General features: G+C 36.0%; 1 protein-coding gene across 6 annotated transcripts in view; it reads left to right on the forward strand.

The window, feature by feature from the left end:
- CACNA2D3 (calcium voltage-gated channel auxiliary subunit alpha2delta 3) overlaps positions 1 to 19,153 on the forward strand; it is a 546,863-nt gene that overhangs the window by 422,936 nt on the left and 104,774 nt on the right. For all 6 annotated transcript variants that reach the window (XR_003993879.1, XM_030502305.1, XM_030502306.1 and 3 more), the window contains 3 exons: positions 8,376 to 8,447; positions 9,220 to 9,300; positions 13,694 to 13,768. Coding sequence is in view for 5 of the 6 variants with exons in the window: in XM_030502305.1 (XP_030358165.1) it covers positions 8,376 to 8,447; positions 9,220 to 9,300; positions 13,694 to 13,768 (228 nt within the window). In the remaining variant the exon portion in view is untranslated. The remainder of the gene's footprint in view (positions 1 to 8,375; positions 8,448 to 9,219; positions 9,301 to 13,693; positions 13,769 to 19,153) is intronic.

Here is a 19,153-nt window from a genome sequence, read left to right on the forward strand (position 1 = left end):
TGTTGGTAACCTGTTGGTATTTTAATTAAATATTGTGGAAAACAAAGCTCATTGTGGGATCATGAAAAATAAGTGCAAAAATGAATATGTCAAGCAACAAAAGTTAGTGTAAAAATTATTTTTTGTTTTGCTAGGCGTTGTTTAAATTGGGAAGTGAAGACTGGATAGAATTAGCACTACATAAATTAACTTTCGAGCTGAGCTGCTAGGATTTTCTGATCTATATCATGGCCATAACAAACATGTATTTACAAAAAGATATTTTGAGGTTCCAGTTCTAATACTTTCTTGGATTAATATCTTTTAAATGTGTGAAAGTTGATGAAAAAATTCTAGAAGGCCTGACGCAAGTTGTGGTTGTCTAAAACACAAAGTCTAAGCTATGAAAGATACTGAGAAAAATACAAGGTTTAGATCTCAAAATTTGGTTTCTGTCTGTGACTAATTATAGTTCAAAAATCAGCAACAAAAAGCAGAATTGTCCCATCAAATTTGCCTTTTATTTAAATTAATTTGCATATTGTTTATTTTGCCTTTTTTTTTATTCATCCATAACAGTTAGGGAATATGTATATCTAACAAAACATAAAAATACCACTTCATAGCTAGCTAAAGTGAAACAATATTGCATATTGGTTTTGGCAAGAAAAACTCAAAACCAACAACAACAAATCAAGAATATAATTTAAAAAAAAGATACAGGCTTTGTTACTGTCCTTATTTGTTCTTTCATCTCGGGACATATCCACTGGTTCATTGCTGCCTGAGCCCGGCTTCATTATAATCATTGCACAATATATATAGACAAGAATATTGTATTAATAGTAATAGATATGGACACTACTAACTCTGTGTCAGAAATTCTGGACAACTTACTCTTCTTGACTATAAACTCCTAAGGAAGATGTTTCAGTGATCCTTCTCAAATTCCTATTGCCACATTGGAAGCACCTAAGGAAATGCATATTCTTTCCTGTATATGTGTTTCTGGAGTAATTCTGGAGCATAGAAGGTGGATGCTAGTGCTAGACTTAAGGCTGAACTCATATGCTCCATGTGAGGAGTAAGTGGATGCTTGTTTATTTGTTATTTCTGGAGATCTACTTGGGGTTTCTCTGCAGGGGGTAACCGCATACAGCAAGGAGTTAAAGGGAAAACTGTAGGAGTTAAATCTATTTCTAAAAGGAGTTTTCCTCCAATTATAAAACTATTACTGCTAGACATTACAGATCTGTGATTTTCTCAGCGTTCTGTTTCTTTATTCCAGTCAGCCAAGAGTCATTTTAGCCTGGGAATGCATTTTTCCTTATTCTTAAGATGATTTTTAAAGGCTTGTTATTGTTCACTAAGCATTTTACCAAACTGAGTGTCCATGGACATTGTAGAGATTCTTGTCTAAAACTGTTTCCACTAGGTCTTTTCAATAGAATGACTTTCTGGGACAAACCACTAATGTGGTCTCTTTAATTCATCATTTTAAACTGTGGACAATAACTTACATAATCCTGGGATCTAGTTGAAAACTCTGTGGTTTTCTTTGGGGATCTAGTTTTAGGCTTTCTTGCCAGTGTCATCCAAAGTAACCTAGCAATTCTGAGGCAAAACATACTGGTGCAAGTTGCAGAAACTACGAGAACTTACTGTTTTGCAATACTATTGGATGAACATGTTGAAAAATGAATATTCTATAGCATAATTCATCCAAAATTCAAAAGACCTGAACACAAGCATTGAAATACATATATTTTTTACTCTACCATTGTAATTCCATGTTTTAGGGAGCCGTAGGAATAATAACAGTTAAACAATTTGTGTTTATGTGAGGATAGCTTTCCAGACTTGAAGGAATAAGAAATATCTGAGGGGCTGTACAGTTCAGTAGTCTCCTGTATGCATGAATCCACATACTTAGTATTTCACAGAACCTAGTTCCCATGAATTCTTATTGCACCAATTTGACATTTTTCTAGGTCCATTATCCAGTCAAGCACTGTCAGATAACTGGCATTTCATAGCTCTGTGAGGCTAAAGTTGCCTTGTATTTTTCTTGTAATGGTGTTACTGCTTAAATATTCCCAGAATCACCTGACAAAAGAGGTCTACTAGTTTCACTTATGATGTAAAGGAGATAGGAATGTCTTTTGCTAAGGTCAAGAAGAAAATAAAAATAATTAATGAAGATCCTGAGTGGAAGCTAAACTTGGGAGATTAAATAGAGGTTTATTTTGTTGCTTTTGGTTTGTTAATAAACCCTAGAGGGAATTACCTTATTGTAAGCATTTATTCTTAGCAGAACTTGAAATTTGTAGTGTATTCAAATGTAGAACTAAATCAGAAATTAACAGCCCAGCAGAAAGGTAGGAAAGGAAAGAATTTTTGAAATGGCTGGTGTAACAACAGCTGCTGCAATATGAAAACTTAACTGTACACTGGCAGTACTGAAAAACAGATGGTCATTCAGCATAGGGCAGAGTCCTTTTTCTGGTTTTCAGAGAATAAACCTGAATATGAAAAAAATACCTTACTGCAAAGGAACTTTATCTGTCTACACATGGTTTGCTGAGGTTCAGGGTTTCCAGTACTGTACCTTTGCTACAAGGACTGTAACGAGCATTCACGTTGCTTTCACATTACTGGGAAGAATTTATTCAATATCAAACCACTGATGTAGACAGCAGAAACTATTCAACTCTGATACATTCTTGGAGGCTCCCAAACACATCCACTAGTCCTCTCTTGGCTGAAGAACTAGGCAGACCAATACTGGTCAAGAGATTACTCTGACTAGTAGAATAGTGAAGGCTACCGAGGTTTGAGACAACTGAATTTAGAAAGGAAGCATAGACTGATTGCATTTATGAAGGAAGATGCCTTCGTATGTGAACTGGCATAGACAATCTGTTTTTTCTCTTTTGAAGGTATCTTCCTGATTCATTGAGATGCTGATTACAGCAGTCATCAGCTGCGGTCCTTAATAAAAATGAATCGATCAGAGAACAACTTAATTGCATTGGAGAAGAAGAAAGAGAAACTGAACTAAACTTTAGGGGTTTTTTTGTTTTCCTTTTCTTTTCTTTTTTCTCTCTAAACAGTGACCACTGTGTTTTCTGGGGCAGCCTACTTTCCCCTATTACATTCCATGCTTGCAAAATAAAACATTCCCACATTCAGATGGATAAACTGTTTCTTGAATAAAATGTCTTTGCAGAATTCCTGTGATAAGGTAAACTCAGGGTTTTGTTTTGAAATGCATAAGGCTCATATAAACATGCTAACTTCTTGCTATTCTATGGGGAATAAATATCTAACAGTAAGGAAAATCTGAAAGGGCAGGCACTTAGTGCCATACTGCATATAATCAGAGCTCTGTATTGTTTAGCATGAAGATGAGTTAGTCTGCATGCTGATGTTAGGCATTTAAGATGGTTAGTGCTTTCATAAATACAGATCTAAATACATACAGGAAAGTATATATAAATATAAATATTTATTCTATAAATAGAAATAAATAATATAGGCCTGGCTCCATTTGCCTTTTTGAAGAAATTACTCTCTAAGAAAGCGACTGATACCTGTAACACCTTTTAAAAAAGGCCATGAGTAATTTAGAGCATGTTTTTCCATTTTTATTTTCCTGTCCAATTTTTTTGATCCATTTATTTTCTCATTTAATTTTCATTTGGCTACTTTTAATTTCCTGATTGAAGTATGTGACAATGCCTTAAATATTGCGCTTGAATTCTTATCTTTTATTTGTGTTAGCTTCCTTCTGTTTCCAGTAATCCAAAACTAAGAATCTGAAGAAACTGGAATTCACATCCACTTAAGAAACAGTGAAGTACTTAAAAAAGTGCAAGGGACCTTAACAAGCTTGTCTATGCAGATACATTTAAGTAGAATTCTAAGTTAGTGCACAGATACCATTACTGGCCTAAAACTGTTAAAACTTTTTCAGTGATTACTTTATGATTATATTTTGCCAATGTTCCTAAAAAGGCATCAACAGTTAGTAGCTGTCTAGAATTTTCGGAGGCCTAATGAAATTAGGTGCCCAAGTCCTGGCAGAAGTTAGTGGCATTCAAAATCTAAGCTTCCTGGAGCATCTTTAAAATTTCATCCCTAGGAAACTGCAGCAATATCCAACAAAACCTTTATTCAAGACTATTTTTGTACTATTCCACCAATCTTGATTTGGTTCCATTTTATACCCTGCAGGATGCTGTACTGAATCTGTGAAGTGTTTAGATGTATCCGAATGCTGCTTTCTATATTATTTAATTTTTTAGCAAAAGATGCTGAGCAATAAAGTGTTCTGAAAGGCACTTCAAAGTGCGCACCTTTTCCTTAGTTAACATCTGCTGGTAGCCTCAAATTTTGAATCTTGCCAGTGGAATTTTTATTTTCCAGGAGGACTGGGGATGAAGCAGCTTTTGTTTCCTTGCCTTTGTCTTGATATTATGTAACCACTTGAAGGAAATAAAACTGCAGTAATTGATATGCTGCCAAGTAGGTAAGAGACAGGATTTTAATGTCAGTCAGAGCCTATGTGTGTTAACTAATATGGTGCCCCACGTAAAGAGTAAGCTTAGCACTTATCAGGGCTATAAAGATTGAAGAAATAGAAAGGAGCTTGATTTGTTAATACTTAGACTAGTGTGTAAAGAGACATTATTAAGCATTGGAAAAAGTACTAGAGAGGAAGAAAAGAAACAGAGAGTTTGCTTTGAGAATGGAACAAGAATTCAAAACAGAGTTGGAGGAATTGAAAGTTATTAGTGGTTCTGCATATATATCTAAATGAAGTTCCAACATTTGGGTGAACTTTGGTCCAAATTAATCCTTATTTGTGAACACAGTTGGTCTGCCAGCAACATTTTGTTTCAACAGAAACTATACACGTAACAAGCAAGTAGACTTAGCATGTACCTTTAAACAATTTTGAATCATCAGACTCTGGGGAATTATTACGCAAAAAGCATACCTTTGTAAAAATGGCAGTAACTATTAGTCTTAGTTATTCCGAAGAGAAGTGTTAGTTATTCCTAAGAGACTGGAAGGACAAAGTTGGATAAGGTACAGCCTATTTAAAGATTGATTGAGATAAAATTCATGGTGCTTCATGTTTCAGTCATTCCCAAGGACTCTTCCCTGTATGTAACTAGTAACCATCCATCTGGTGGTTGTTGCATTATGTTAGGATAAGTATCATTCTCTGTATTTGCCAATAGCACTAAAAAACCTCCTGATTCTATGTGTAACCAAGTTATTTGTTGCCTGCTTAGAAAGATGTGTTTTGTGCTTATTGGAAAATATTAATCATTCTTTAAGATGTTTCCTATAAGAAATGTTTGACTACAGTATTTTCTTTTTTACATGCCTTCATAATTCTTCTGTGAGCCTTTGACTTTGTGATGTCCAGTTGATGAGTTTTGGAATCATAAGGATTGTCTGCTTTTTCTTTTGCAGAAAAACAAATAATAATTGAGTGTCCAAAGAGTTTATTACTAATTATACAATAATATGAACTGTTAAATTTAGTATATTCAGAGACTTTATCATTTTATATTGATTTTGCTATTCTGAGTTTGTGATATTTAACATTTTTCTTTAAGCATTAACCATCAGCAAATACTTAATTAGAAGTTAAAAAAAATAAATCCTAGCCAGTCCTAAGGATATCAGTGATACATGTTTGTTCTGAATGTAACTAATATATCTGAAGTTTTGTCAGTGATTAGTGAGCATATTACTGGCTTTTTTTCCTCAGAATCACTGAATTTTTCAGTTGCATGAGCTGTTACAGAGTTCTATATGTAAGAAAATGTCAGACTCGCAAAGCGACAATGCAAAATACCTAGATCATGGCTTCCTTTGCAATTTGTTAATGGATTCTAGCATTAATTGTCTTAGCAGAAATACCCAGTGGCTAACATTCTACCATTTCAAAGTTATTTCTGCCAAAATGTCATTGCCCAGGGAATAAAGCTGTGCTCCTCCCCAGCAGGTAATTCTTCACTATCTAAGAATTTTTGTGAAGCAAATACTGCAGCTTGAGGTGGTGACTCAGTGAAACATTGCAAATACAAGTCATCTATCATCCAGTTCTTTGCTGACTTCACTTAGGGATGCAGCCAACAAGCTGTTCATCTGCCAAACAAATGAAAAAAACAAAGAGGCTGGACTGTAACATTGCACTTCTATAGAAATGATTGCAGCAGCCAACCCTTGGTGGTACTTGTAGATGTCATAATTACAGGGCAATCATTCTCTTCATGCTTCCATAGTTAGTTTTGAGAGTTAATGACCTGGAGACTTTGAGAGTTGGGTTTTTTTCTCCATTTAAAGAATTTCAAACACCCTAAAACTTTACTGACAGTCCCTTGGCTGGCATTCTATCCAATAAATTGTTTCTAGTAACATCTTGAGAGTGAGTGGATTCATAAGGTAATAGTCATACTTGACAAATACATAATGTCAGATAACAACAACCCTGGGCAATCATATAAAATCTCTAAATACTCCAAGATGTCACCCCATAATCAGCAGAATGCTTTCTCACTTGCTGGCATACATGGGTTTGGGACTATTGACTGTCATACCACAAAAGGCTCCTCTTCATAAAAATCATGTCAGTGTGCTTGACTGTACTACTCTGGCCAAGGAGAGCAAATTCTTGTACTAGTTTAGCCACATTTGACTTCCAGGTGCACCCCCCGAACTCCCAGTGTTTCACCAAGTTGTTGGGTTTGCCTTTTTTTTCTTTCTGTTGTTGTTGGTTGTTTTGTTTTTTCTTACTGTTGTTTAATAGATCAAGGATTATATCAGGGATGGAAATATCTCTTCTTATTAAAAGGAAAACAAACCAAAAAAAGCAAACATGATCATAAGTTGGTTCCATCTCATGTCCCTATTGATTCCTTATCAGACATAAACCTTCTTGATCCTAAACCTTATTTGTGTTCCTGTCTGATGTCTGTAAACATTCCTCCTCACCATGAGATAGTGCCATGCTTCAGGAAATATACTTGTTTGGCAATCTGAAACCCTGCTGAAGCAGACTGGGAGCTGCAAGACATGTAATGTTCTAGATTTTGCCTGATTTGTTAATGCAAAATATGCTTCATAAAATATCTTGGTCATAATATGACTTGTGTTCTGAAAGTTTGGAGAGCTGATAGCTGTTGCTTCGTTAATAACAAAAGTTTTGTTAACAAAAAATAAAAATTGCAGCAATTCTCAAAAGAAAAAAAAAAACAACCCACTATAAGAAATGCTGAATGAGTACAGAAAATGTGATGCTGATGTAGGAGTAGTAGGAGAATATCAGTTACAATTGGGCATGACTGTCACCTACAGTATTTCTCAGGAAGATTGTCTCTATTGCCTTGGCTAAACACAGATGCAACAAAGCAGACTTTAACTGTGCTCTACGACATCTGCAGTTGTGATTATAATTGGATATCTCATGCTTTTAAATGCCGGATAAGCCTTTTCAACTTTAAACATCTTCCCAAATTAGAGGGGCAGAAAGAGTTTAACAGTATCTCTCAACTTCCTGCTTAAGTTATCTTCCATGTGCAGATGGTGAAGATCCATAGCACTCAGAGCTGTGCTTGTCTGGAGCATCATAGTTAGCCTTTGCCTTATGGCAAAGATGTAGTCTGGCCAGAGGGAGTGAAGAGTGAAGAGACGATAGTCTGAGCAGTGTCACTCTCACGTGGTCAATGATAAGCATTCTACATGTTTCTCTTGAATGGAACGAAGGTCAGGAGATCTCTTTCCACCTTAAATTGGAGAAGTATGTTGAAACCTGATGTGCAGAATCAGCTAATGCTTCATGCCACCTCTTTGTCCAGCAAACTGAAACTGGAGGGAGCAAAGATGCTCCTGGGATCATAACTGGCTGCCATCCTTTCTGCTGCTGTGTTAGCTGATGAGATCTCAGTCTGGACCAGAACAAAGTGCATGCAACTCATGACCTCTTGTTCCTTGCTGGGACAAAATAGGCTAAGGCAATTTTGGCAGAGCTGACACTGGGAAAGATGTAGAACAGAGCTCCAGCTGCTTTGCTACTGCACATGCTGCTTCCACAATCCACATTTCAGCTCCTTTGTAACTCTCATGGGAGACTGCAATAGCAATGAAGATGAGGCATCTTTCCTGCCAATGCAGATGGTGGGGTGGGCAGAGCTGGTATAGTTGAGATGGGGGGGGCTGGGGCTGGGCTGCACTGACTGCAAGTCTAACTACGTAAGCATCATTTAGATAAATTGCCTTATCTCTTTTAAAATGAAGAGAATGTAATTGAAAAATGCAATCACATGTCTGTAATTGTTCCTTAGTTCTTAGAGATAGTATTTCTTTTTCAAATATAGCTTGCTGATGATCAGGGATTGGTGTTGATGACAACTGTTGCCATGCCAGTATTTAGTAAGCAAAATGAGACTGTAAGTACTCAGACTATTTCTGTCATGTGATAATGGGGTGACTTAAGGGAAGTTGCTTTCAGGGACCTAATGAGATTTTAGCCAACTCTAAAAATTTTTCTAGTAGTCTTATTTTGTCTGCAGTTAGTATTCCTTTGTTAGCATGAAAATGTGGACAAATAATCCCAAATATACTCTAGAAACCATAGTAAAATAATGAAACTCTATGTCTAAGAGAAAATCTTAGATGGTGCTAGGCCTTAGGGGTTTTTTTAACTTCTATATTATCTTTTTGCAGCAAATAATGTATATCCTTTTCTTCTTTGCACTGATATCCTCCTGTTTCTTAGGCTCAGAATTTAATACCTATATTATATATAAATCTGTTTACTAATTTAACAGTTTAGTAAGACAATTGCATGTACTTTCCCTTAATGCTTAATTTTTCTCTTTTATTTATCAAATGGCAGGAGAAATTGGGAAAGAAGGGAGTAACAGTAGTTTTTAATTCAAAAACTATTTTGCATGAGGAAGTTTTCTGTTGGGGGACTCAATAGCTATCAAAAGTTTGCATGCTTTTTCTATGTGAATTGCAGCTAAAGTAGAAACGAGCAATATTATTGATTAAATGACTGTTTGATCAGATGAGTTGTACCAGTGTCTGCTTTTCCCAGTTTTTAAAGGATATGTCTAATATGTATTCACTTCTGCAGAGTAGATGCAAAGTGAAATGAACATCAAAAATGTTCATTATTACCGTGGTTCTAAGTGCATCTTTTATTGTTCTTTTCAGAGATCTAAAGGGATTCTTCTGGGAGTAGTTGGCACAGATGTTCCAGTTAAAGAGCTTTTAAAAACTATTCCAAAATACAAGGTAATACACAAATGATAATATGTCCTTTACACTTAGTTATAATAGCTATAATATAACTTTATTTATTTAGCATGTTCATATTGTTTATACTGATGTAGTTCCAAACTTTCACTCATTTTCCTCAAGAATTCTAGCTCTGTAATGTCTGAGATCAAGTGCAGTTTTTAATACCAAAATTGATATATGGTTTGATCTTCACATTTTTGCTCTAGAAGGTAATGCAAAGTATTTTCCATAGTAAAATCAATGAAATTATTTAACTGTGCAATATAACCAGAATACCATACAAAATAACCAGAAATTCACACTGAAAATTTGCATAACTTCATATGAAAACTGTACAAAAATCTATCCTTAACATGCCTTTAGGCTTCAGATTAGAATTTAGGAAGAAATTGTTCACTATGAGGGTGGTGAGGCCCTGGCACAGGTTGCCCAGAAAAGCTGTGGCTGCCCCATCCTTAGCGGTGTTCAAGGCCAGGTTGGATGGTGCTTGGAGCAGCCTGGTCTAGCGGAGGGAGTCCCTGCCCGTGGCAGGGGGAAGTGGAACTAGGTGCTCTGTAAGGTCCCTTCCAACTCAAACCGTTCTACGATTCTCATTTCCATATCATGTCCCAGATTAGTTGTCTCATTGAATTAAAGGAAGTGGCACATTTCAGGAACTTGAACAATTTCCTGCCTAACCAGACTAGTGGTTCCTCCTCTCCGACCAAGTATTTGCTAGGTATTTTCCTCTGCTTAGTTTTCCAAAGTCGGAGACAATTCTACTATAAAATTCTTAAAAAATAATTATTATAAATGTTTTCAAAATTTGATGCACTTCATTTACTGTGAAATGCTTATAATTCCGTCAAGGTAAGCTTCAGGCAAATGCAAAAATATAATTACTTTTCATTTAAATTTGATGCAATACATTAGCATTTCACTACTTTTCTGTGTCTGAAACGCTTTACTATTAGTGCTATTTTATTCACAAATGAAAGTTAAACAAATGTTTTCCAGTTAAGTCTTAGTGGATTTTTTTCTTTTTCCCAGACAAATAAGCACATAACACAATACCATTGACAGCCTTTACTAAAGAAGCCAGCTATTGGAATAGCTACATTTTGACGTGTACCTGTACTGAGCATAAATTTGTTATGTCATACTTTCCCCTTAATTTGCTGCCGTGTTTGCATATACTGATTTCTAAAAGGGTGGAGTAATAAGCTAGTTTGTGAGTGCCTTTGAATATTCCTAAATGTTTTGGTTTGGTTTGGTTTGGTTTTTTAGACATCCTCCTATCAATTATAATTCTAATTCAAATACATTAGCAATTACCAAATGATTTTGTAAATCAATATGCAGTAACTGGAAAGTTTAAGTTAAACAAGAATTTCATAGAAATAATGCATGAAATGCTGGCAGTCATGTTGATAAGGTGCATTGGAGTAATTTCCTGGGACCTGGATCCCACTAGGTTTGGTGCTTCGCTAACACAGAACAGAAAAGCTGTCGCAGTTGGAAAAAAGTTTGTAGACTACTGGAAGAGGCAGCAGATATCTACACACTGATATAAGAACGCAGAGAACAGAGACACTGCTGTTAAAGATAAATAACAGAGAACATTCTCGATGCACTACCACCGTTAGTTAACTGCAGCTTACGTTATACTTTTGGGTATGCAGAAATACAGAATCAGTAGAAGGTAGAAGAGAAAGGAGCAAAATTTGCTCCTTTGCAAAATTTGGAGCAATGGAAGCAATCTTTGGGACAATCTTCTAAGGAGTCATGGGAAGAACAAGTTTTACTTGTAATGAGAAGGAACAACAATGTTGTAGTAACAGCAGAAATAAAAGCCTGGTTGTGCATGGCTGGATAGAAAAGGTCATATCACAGTGATGTTATTCAGAAGTCATCTTTATGATTTGGACATAGTACGAATACAGAACCTAGAGAGAGTGTGGGGCCTGAATAAGAGATATTGCAGCAGAGTTAGAGTGATTCAGAAAAGGAGCAGATAGGCAGGAAAATAAAAATTTCTGGTTTTGTCATATGGTGATATATTTTTTAAGACTTAGTTTTTTGTGGGAGTAATATATGATCTTCTTTCTGAATATTAGACATTTTATTTGAAGGTACATTTTATATTGCTGGGTGTAATACAAGAGAGGATTATTACAGGAGGCACCAATATCATGCAATACAGTTAGGTTAGTGAAATCACTTGAGTTATAACTTCCAGTCTCGCGTACCATAAACATTTCTGAGCAATAAAAAGACCATGCAATTGCAAGAGCATAATCACCCTTGGGACTCATTCCTGTAGAGGCAGCACGTGAAATAAAATTCACACAGGGATATAAAATGATTGGTTGGGAATAGAATTCTGCTGACCTGAAATTCTCTCAGCTTCCATGAGGTGGATTTTATGCTGAGGAAGATGAAAAATAACAATAAGCTATTTTCAGCAGTCATTACCTAGACTAAACTTCCCCAGATGCCAGTGGCAGTTTCTCCTGAATAAGGTAGGGTTGGATTTAGTAATACTAAGCATTCATGTGGCATTTTACAGCAGTTAAAAATTTTTTTCATTTCTGAATCTGTCATTTAGAGGCAAGAGCTCAAGGTTTAAACTGGTAATACTGCTGTAAGAAGTAGTATCTCTCAAACTGAAGCATTTTAAGTGTAGAGAGTGTGCGGTTTCACATATTGCACAACACACAATAAAATACTACCTGTGGAGTCTGGGTATGCTTCAAATAGGCAAATATTTTTTTCCTCTAAAGTATACCACCCACATTGGTTTCCTTACCTGACTTGCATTGCTTGGATGTCATTCCGCAGTTACCAACACAGACAATTATACTTGAGATCTGATATTTAGCCAACAGCTAGTTCACTTGTCATACTATAATAGGTAAAATATGTCCACTGTTATTATTTTGGTTATCCCTGCTTTATGAAGAGATGCCAAGAACATATCACCTTCTATTACTTTCACTGAAGTTTATTGCTTCAGGAAAACTGCTAATTTATAAAACAATCTTCTACATGGCAGTTACAGTTGACCATATACAATCATTCACAGAAAGACAGTATAAATCTACCTGATATGTTTTCCTCCATGACCTTGCCATAATATCATACTCTGGTTTATATTTCCGGAAAATTACAGAAGCCTTGCTGTCCTACTTGTCCCTTAGAAATGATTCTCACTTGTCAATTTTGCTCACATTGCGTTAAGCCAGACAAACTCCTAAGGACCCACTTCAGCAAAGCATTTAAGAATGTACTGAAACAAAATAAAAAGCATTTTGGTAGCGAGAAATGTAAAGTAAATATCAAAGCAAGATAGTTCTAGGGTTTTGAGATTTTTGGTTTGGGGCTTTTTTTTTTTGTTTGTTTGTTTTTTCTGTGTTTTTAATACTTTGTTTTAAGTGAGATGCTTAAAGAAAGATATATGGGATATTATGTTACTTCAGAATTGAAGAAAATGGGTGAAAAAGTGTAATGAGATGTATTGTTTGCCTGGTAGAAGTTACATACTGAAGCTGCAGAAAGATTCTACTTTAGCAGCAAGTTTATGCTAAGAAAGGATGTTTTTGAATGACCATATGAATGGTTTGAAGGTACATTTATTGCATTCAGTACAATCAACTGCGCAGTAGGCATATTGTTAAAAGAGTAGTATTGTTATTTAAATAAGTACAGTGCTAAATTTTATTATATATACCATTAGGCCCCATAAAGCATTTCATTGCTCTCAAATGATCTCCCATAGTTCCACTTTGTACAAATCTGTGAACTTACAGGAGTTTCTTTAGTAGAAATAAGTCTTTTCTGTGGCTCCAGATGAACTTGAATTAACAAAGAGGTAAATGCCTTTAAGACTAGAAGGTGTAAATACCAGATATGACAGGTCACTGCTTACTCCTGTAACTGTACATTCAGTACTACTCATGTAAACAATTCTTTTACAACAGGTCTTGAACAAGTGAATAAAGTTGAACCTAGCCACTCCTGGCAGTATGTGAATATACTAAATTCCAGTACCCCTCTGCTTTAGCGCATTGTGTAGTGTATGCCACATGCTATGATGTGTCACATACATGTGTATATCTAATTCAATCTAAAGCCCATAGAAATAAGTGCCCTAGATAGCAAAGTGTGTGTGACATTTTAAAATTGTGCTACATGCTGAATTCATCACAATGACAGGTTCTCATTTTCACCAAATGTCAGGGATCAGAGCTTTGCATATGTTAGAATGAAATACAGTGTGGATGAGGGTTATGAATGCCAGCTTTAAACCCTGGATAACTAAATTCTTGCCTGAATTTATTTATTTATTTATTTTGGAGTTTACTGAAGACTGTGCTAATTAGTGATTTTTTCTCATTTACTCTTACAGTTAGGTATTCATGGATATGCTTTTGCAATTACAAACAATGGATATATTTTGACTCATCCAGAACTTAGGCCTTTGGTAAGAATACTATTTACTGATCTATTTTATTTTGCTATATATGTTGCATTTGTTTTTCTTTTAATGTGAATAGATTAATATCAATTAAAAAATTAAATACAACAGACCAGTTCCTTCATATTGCTTTGTAACACATTGTAATTCTTGGTAAATTTACGTCTTGAAACAAAGGTTAGCATGAAAAAAAATCAAGGTAGATAAATACACAAATTGTTTCTGCAAAAGATGCAGGCCTCCAGTACTGCAAAATGGCAAAGCCAAAAATTGCTATAATTATGTTCATTTTACATTGAAACGGAATGTTCTATTGCTATGTAATAACCCCTATTTGTCATGTTAAAGTGTTAAAGCTAATTTAATATATGTGCAGAAACTTCAATAAAGCGTATTCTTAAGCAGAATAGCGGCACAAGGGATTTTTGTACTAAAAGAGAAATAGCAGCAAATTTTACCTTTAGTTTCCCTTATCAACTGTCTGCATTAATCACAGCAAGAAAAATAGAAGTGCCTCTTGCACAAATGTTTATCAACTTAACACCCTAGAGAATTGGTACATTCTTGATCGCATCATTTAGGAACAGCATTTGCAAGTGTTCCATCACTATCAACTCTTAGTAAAGCATCGGTATTAGTAGTTCCACTGCTATATACACATGGAGACCATATGTATTTCTCATGCAGGCACTTCAAGTAATGTCTGATTTCAACAATATTTTAGTTGAAAACTACTATTAATTGGATCGATGATTTCATATGAAAAAAATTATTGAAAAGCATGATTTATTAAGTCATTAGCATATCTGAGGTTTTCATTCATTAGACTTATTGTTTCCCATTTATTTTTTAACTGGAGTAGAGCTTATGAAAAGTTCAACAGGGGGACTTCATGAATGGAAAAACATTTTCTCAGTATCATCATTCTAAAATGAACCGACAATCAATTGGCCAAGCAAACATAGTACCTTGGAAGGAATTTTAAAATAAATGATTTGTCCATTTATCTGTTTTTCCATGTTCTTTCCTTTTCTGACTGAGATTGCTTGCTGAGGTTTATTTGGTAACCACAGGAGAGAAGCAGCAGAAATAGGGGCTGTACAAGACCTTCTTAGAGCACCTGAATTGTATACAAAGATTCTTAATGCACCTTCAGATCTCTTCTCCTGCATCTTCACTGCTTCACCTCAGCTAGCTTGTCCATGTCAAGTGACTATTTTTGTAATTTTGCTTTTACCCAGCTGGACCATAGAAAGAATCTAAACATAGCTTAAATGAGCCAAATTTACAAGTGCATCAACTAGATGTAAAGTTTGACTGTCATAGCATTCTGTATGTTTTCCAAAAATTTGCTATTTGAAAATTTATAATAGACTAGTTATGTTAATCTACCTCAGTGGTTAAAATGCTGCAATAAATGTTGTTGTGTTTTAATGTAAACATTTTATATTAAACTTTTTTTTTTGTGGGAAATGTGTGAGGAGAAGTCTTCAAAATTGGCCACTACCTTCAGAATATTTTTTCTTATCTCTATATGTGTTAAAATCCATGTATTTTTTAATATCACATTCTTATTTGCATATAAATGTATTGGGTTTTTTTATAGCATTCCCCAGTTTTCATAATGTGAAAGTCATGACTTGGTCTTGATTCCTAAAATGCTTTTGAAATCTCCAGGTATCACAGGTACATCTGACAGCCTATATTTGCAAGCCATAGGAATATATATTTGAAAGTTCCCTATGTACATCACAAGAGTTTGACAATACATGCATTTGCTGTACTGTCCCTTTTCTTCTGGCAAATTACTTCCTTCAAAAATATGAGTATGCATTCATTACAGAATAGATATTTTAGTAAACAGAAGATAGCTTTATGAAATCCAGGAACAGAGGATAGCTTTAAGGTAGACTGACAAAGGGTGTTATCCTCTTTCCTCATTTCTGTTGTGGTAGTGTGTTTTAATGAGGCAAGAGGTGGTTTTCTGTTACTATCCCTCACCCAGGGCACACCTTGAGGGCACTTATTTCCTTACTTTATACAACAGTCACTCTTTTTAAAATGAAAATGTTGGGCAGTAGCCCGTAAGCTGTCAGCTATGGGGAACTTGTGATATATTCATGGTCTGTTCATTTAATTTTTCTGGAAAAGTCATTTTTACCTCTGGGTTCTGTCAGTAGTGTGTAATGGGAATCTTCTGTTGACTTCAGTGGAGTTTTTGAGAGTGAAGCGATTGCTGGCTTCGGCCCTTAGATTAATGTTGCAGGCCAAATCCTGATACCATTGTAAATAGTTGCAAAACATTCCGTGAAATTTGTGACAATAAGTATCTGAAGATATGCACGTAGGACTGAAATTAGGTAGTTCACCAGAGACAATATCTAAAATTATTTGGGTGGGTTAGAGTTTACATTCGAATTACATTGATTACTGACTTGATCCACGCTGGTTTATATTGCTATTATATTTTCCTGTGGTGACGTAAAGCTAGAACACAAGTAGACTCCTGAGTTACTAACTCCAGTGGCCGTATCTGTTAGTTCTGAAGCTGACACACTGCTTTTTAAGGAATTGTCTTACTGGACACTGAGCAGACAGGCAGGATAGCAAACAGCCGCTGAGGAAGAGTGTTTCCTGTTGCACCAGATTTTTATCTTACCCTGACCAGTATATTTAATCATTAAGCTAGCTGCATTTTTGTGCTGATTACCCTATTGGGTTTATGTTTAAAAATGTTTTTCTTGGAGATTTCCTCTGTTTCTTCTGCATTTTTTGTTGTTGTTGTTGAATAAACTTGGCTTTCAGTTAGGATGACTGGTTGCGTGCGTATGGAGTAACTGGAGGAAGAGGAAGAAAAGTCCTTTCTAGATATGTTCGAAGGTACCTTCAGGGGTTTAAGACAGTCGTTGAAGTAGCCCCCAGACTTCTAACTCAGTGCTGGCTGGGAGTTTTCAGGGGTGACTGTTGCCATAGAGGGAGCAGAAGGGACCTTTGGTTACATTCTTCTGTTACTCAATCGATGAGTCTTGACAAATAACTTAATAAATCATGATAATCAGGGAATAAGGAATCCCTTGGAAATTTGCTTTGGAGAATGAAAAGAGATAGCTTTTGAGGCCTCGCCAATTAAGTGATCGAGTGTAAATGACTCCTGTTTCTCACACACAGAAACTCTTAATTCTATCTCCCTTCCTTTTGTTGCCCATCTCTTCCCCAGGCCGCCTTAGGCTGCTCCATCTTATTCTCCCAGCGATGACCGGCTGCCCTGTCTGTAACCTTCCCCGGGCGCTGCCGACACTGCTCCGCAGCGGGCCCGAAGCCGTGAGCCGAAAGCTCGGCAGAGGCCTCCCCCCGCCCGGCCTCGGCCGGCTCCCACGGGGCAGACGGCGCCGCCGGGGCTGCGCTGCGTGGCGGCCGCCATGGGGTGGCGCCACAGCACCGCCGAGGCCGCGGCCCCGCCTCGCCGGCGGAGCTGGTTGGGGGGAGTGGGGGGTGCGGTATGTGTGTGTGTTGCAGTCGGTTACTGATGCGGTTAAAATTCAGAAAGTCTACTGCGATTTAGATAAATTAATGCCTTTGTCATCCTTCTGCTGGGTTTTAAAGCCTTTTGTGGTTTGGTTGGTTGTTTTTTTTTTTTTTTGTTAGGTAGTGGGTGAACGTTTTAAATGTGAAACATTTTAAATGGTTTCACATTCACGCTGTTCTTAGGGTGCATTTCCCATCAAAAGTAATCCCTTGATACTCAAGAAACTATAGCTGATGGTAAAGACATTTCAGTTTATTTATTTTTTTTAATATTGCTATATCAGGATGCTCCTATATGCTGCAATTTGATTAAAAGTCTCTATTTTTGCAGAGTAGTGTTTTATTTTTCCATAAGAGATTGTTTTAAATAGTATGATGTAATTTTGAATTTTATATTTAGTTTAAAACCACACCTTCGTGTTTAGAAAAAAACAGAATTGTTTGGGAGTTCAGAAGTGAATTTTGAGATTTTCAGGGCAGTAACTTGGTTTCTGAGGCTGCTTGAAACATGTACATGAGGACAAAGTCTTGCCCAGCAGTGGTTAAGTGTGATTGAATTGCTTGCTTTTCAGTACCTTGTTAGCACTTGCAGTGCACTAGGTACTACTCCATTACATTTTAAAATGCAAAATGTGTCATCATGATGTTACAGTTAGCCAAAGAAATGAGCTTACTGTATGTAAAGGACAAGTAATAAACAAGCAATATATACTTTCAAAGTACACTTAAAATCACTGTATTAATTGTGGCTGGTGGCTCATTACTGTAACTGTCATTGTGTTGTCTGTTAAATGTTGGTGCCAGAGGAAAACTGCTTTCTTTGGAAAGTGTAGTGGGATTACAGAGAAATTAAGGAATGCCACTGAAAGATGTGTGTTTGCCACAGTCACAGAATGACACCTTCGTGAATCTTATCTGGTGTTAGAGGTTTGTACCATTGCCTCTCAGTCCTAATATTTGTGTGGTTTGCAATGAATAATAGCAAGGTTGCTAGTAGATTTTGTGAAGTCTGTGGCTTTTTGATTCATAGCCGGCAGTGGAATTTGTATTTTTATTCAGGGAGCAAAGAGAGATTTTGTTTTCAGTAATTATTAGGTTCAGTTAGGGTAGAATACTTGAACTTCCTGAAGAAGGAGCTCAGGTTCCTTAATTAAAGAAAACCTGCATTTAAAGATAAATACATATGTTACAGAATCAAATTGCATCTTTTATTCAGATTCTACCATTATTTTAATAAATGCAAACTAAAGAATGTGTTATGAATTAATCTAATAACATCCATGATGTCTAAGGATTTTCTAATATTTCTGAGTTTAAACCAAAATCCTCTATCTCTCTGGGAAGATTGAGGAATATATTCATACTCTCACTATAAGTTCTGCAAGGTCAGTAATAGTGATTTTTCAAATGGCTCTACATGAATGCTCTTTTTATCACTCTAAACCAATTCAATTGATACATTGCTTTCTTTAAAATGATGCACATATTTATTGAATTTAACTAGTCTTAATAAGGAAAGTTACATATAGAAATCAAAGCCAATGCATGTATCACAATATCCTCACCAAAATTAATTGGTGGTTTAGCTGCCAAAGTAACCATTTTAATCTTAGAATGTTGACTGTCACGATATGTTGTATTAAGCTAAAGGACCTGGAGTATTTAAAGATTGCCAAATCAATATTAAGTTTTTTGTAGCTGTAAATTCTGGGAAAAAACTCTTTCTCCTAATATAGAAAAACAGAGAAATCCAAGTCTCAGGGGAAACATTAGTGCCCCACTTAAGCAGTGTTAGCCTTTCATAAGCAGCAAATCTCATTTCTCTCTGGGGAGTCCCTCCTGGAACGTAAGATAACCTACACTTAC

The sequence above is a fragment of the Strigops habroptila genome, chromosome 11 (genome assembly GCF_004027225.2).
Source record: "Strigops habroptila isolate Jane chromosome 11, bStrHab1.2.pri, whole genome shotgun sequence".
NCBI lineage: Eukaryota > Metazoa > Chordata > Aves > Psittaciformes > Psittacidae > Strigops > Strigops habroptila.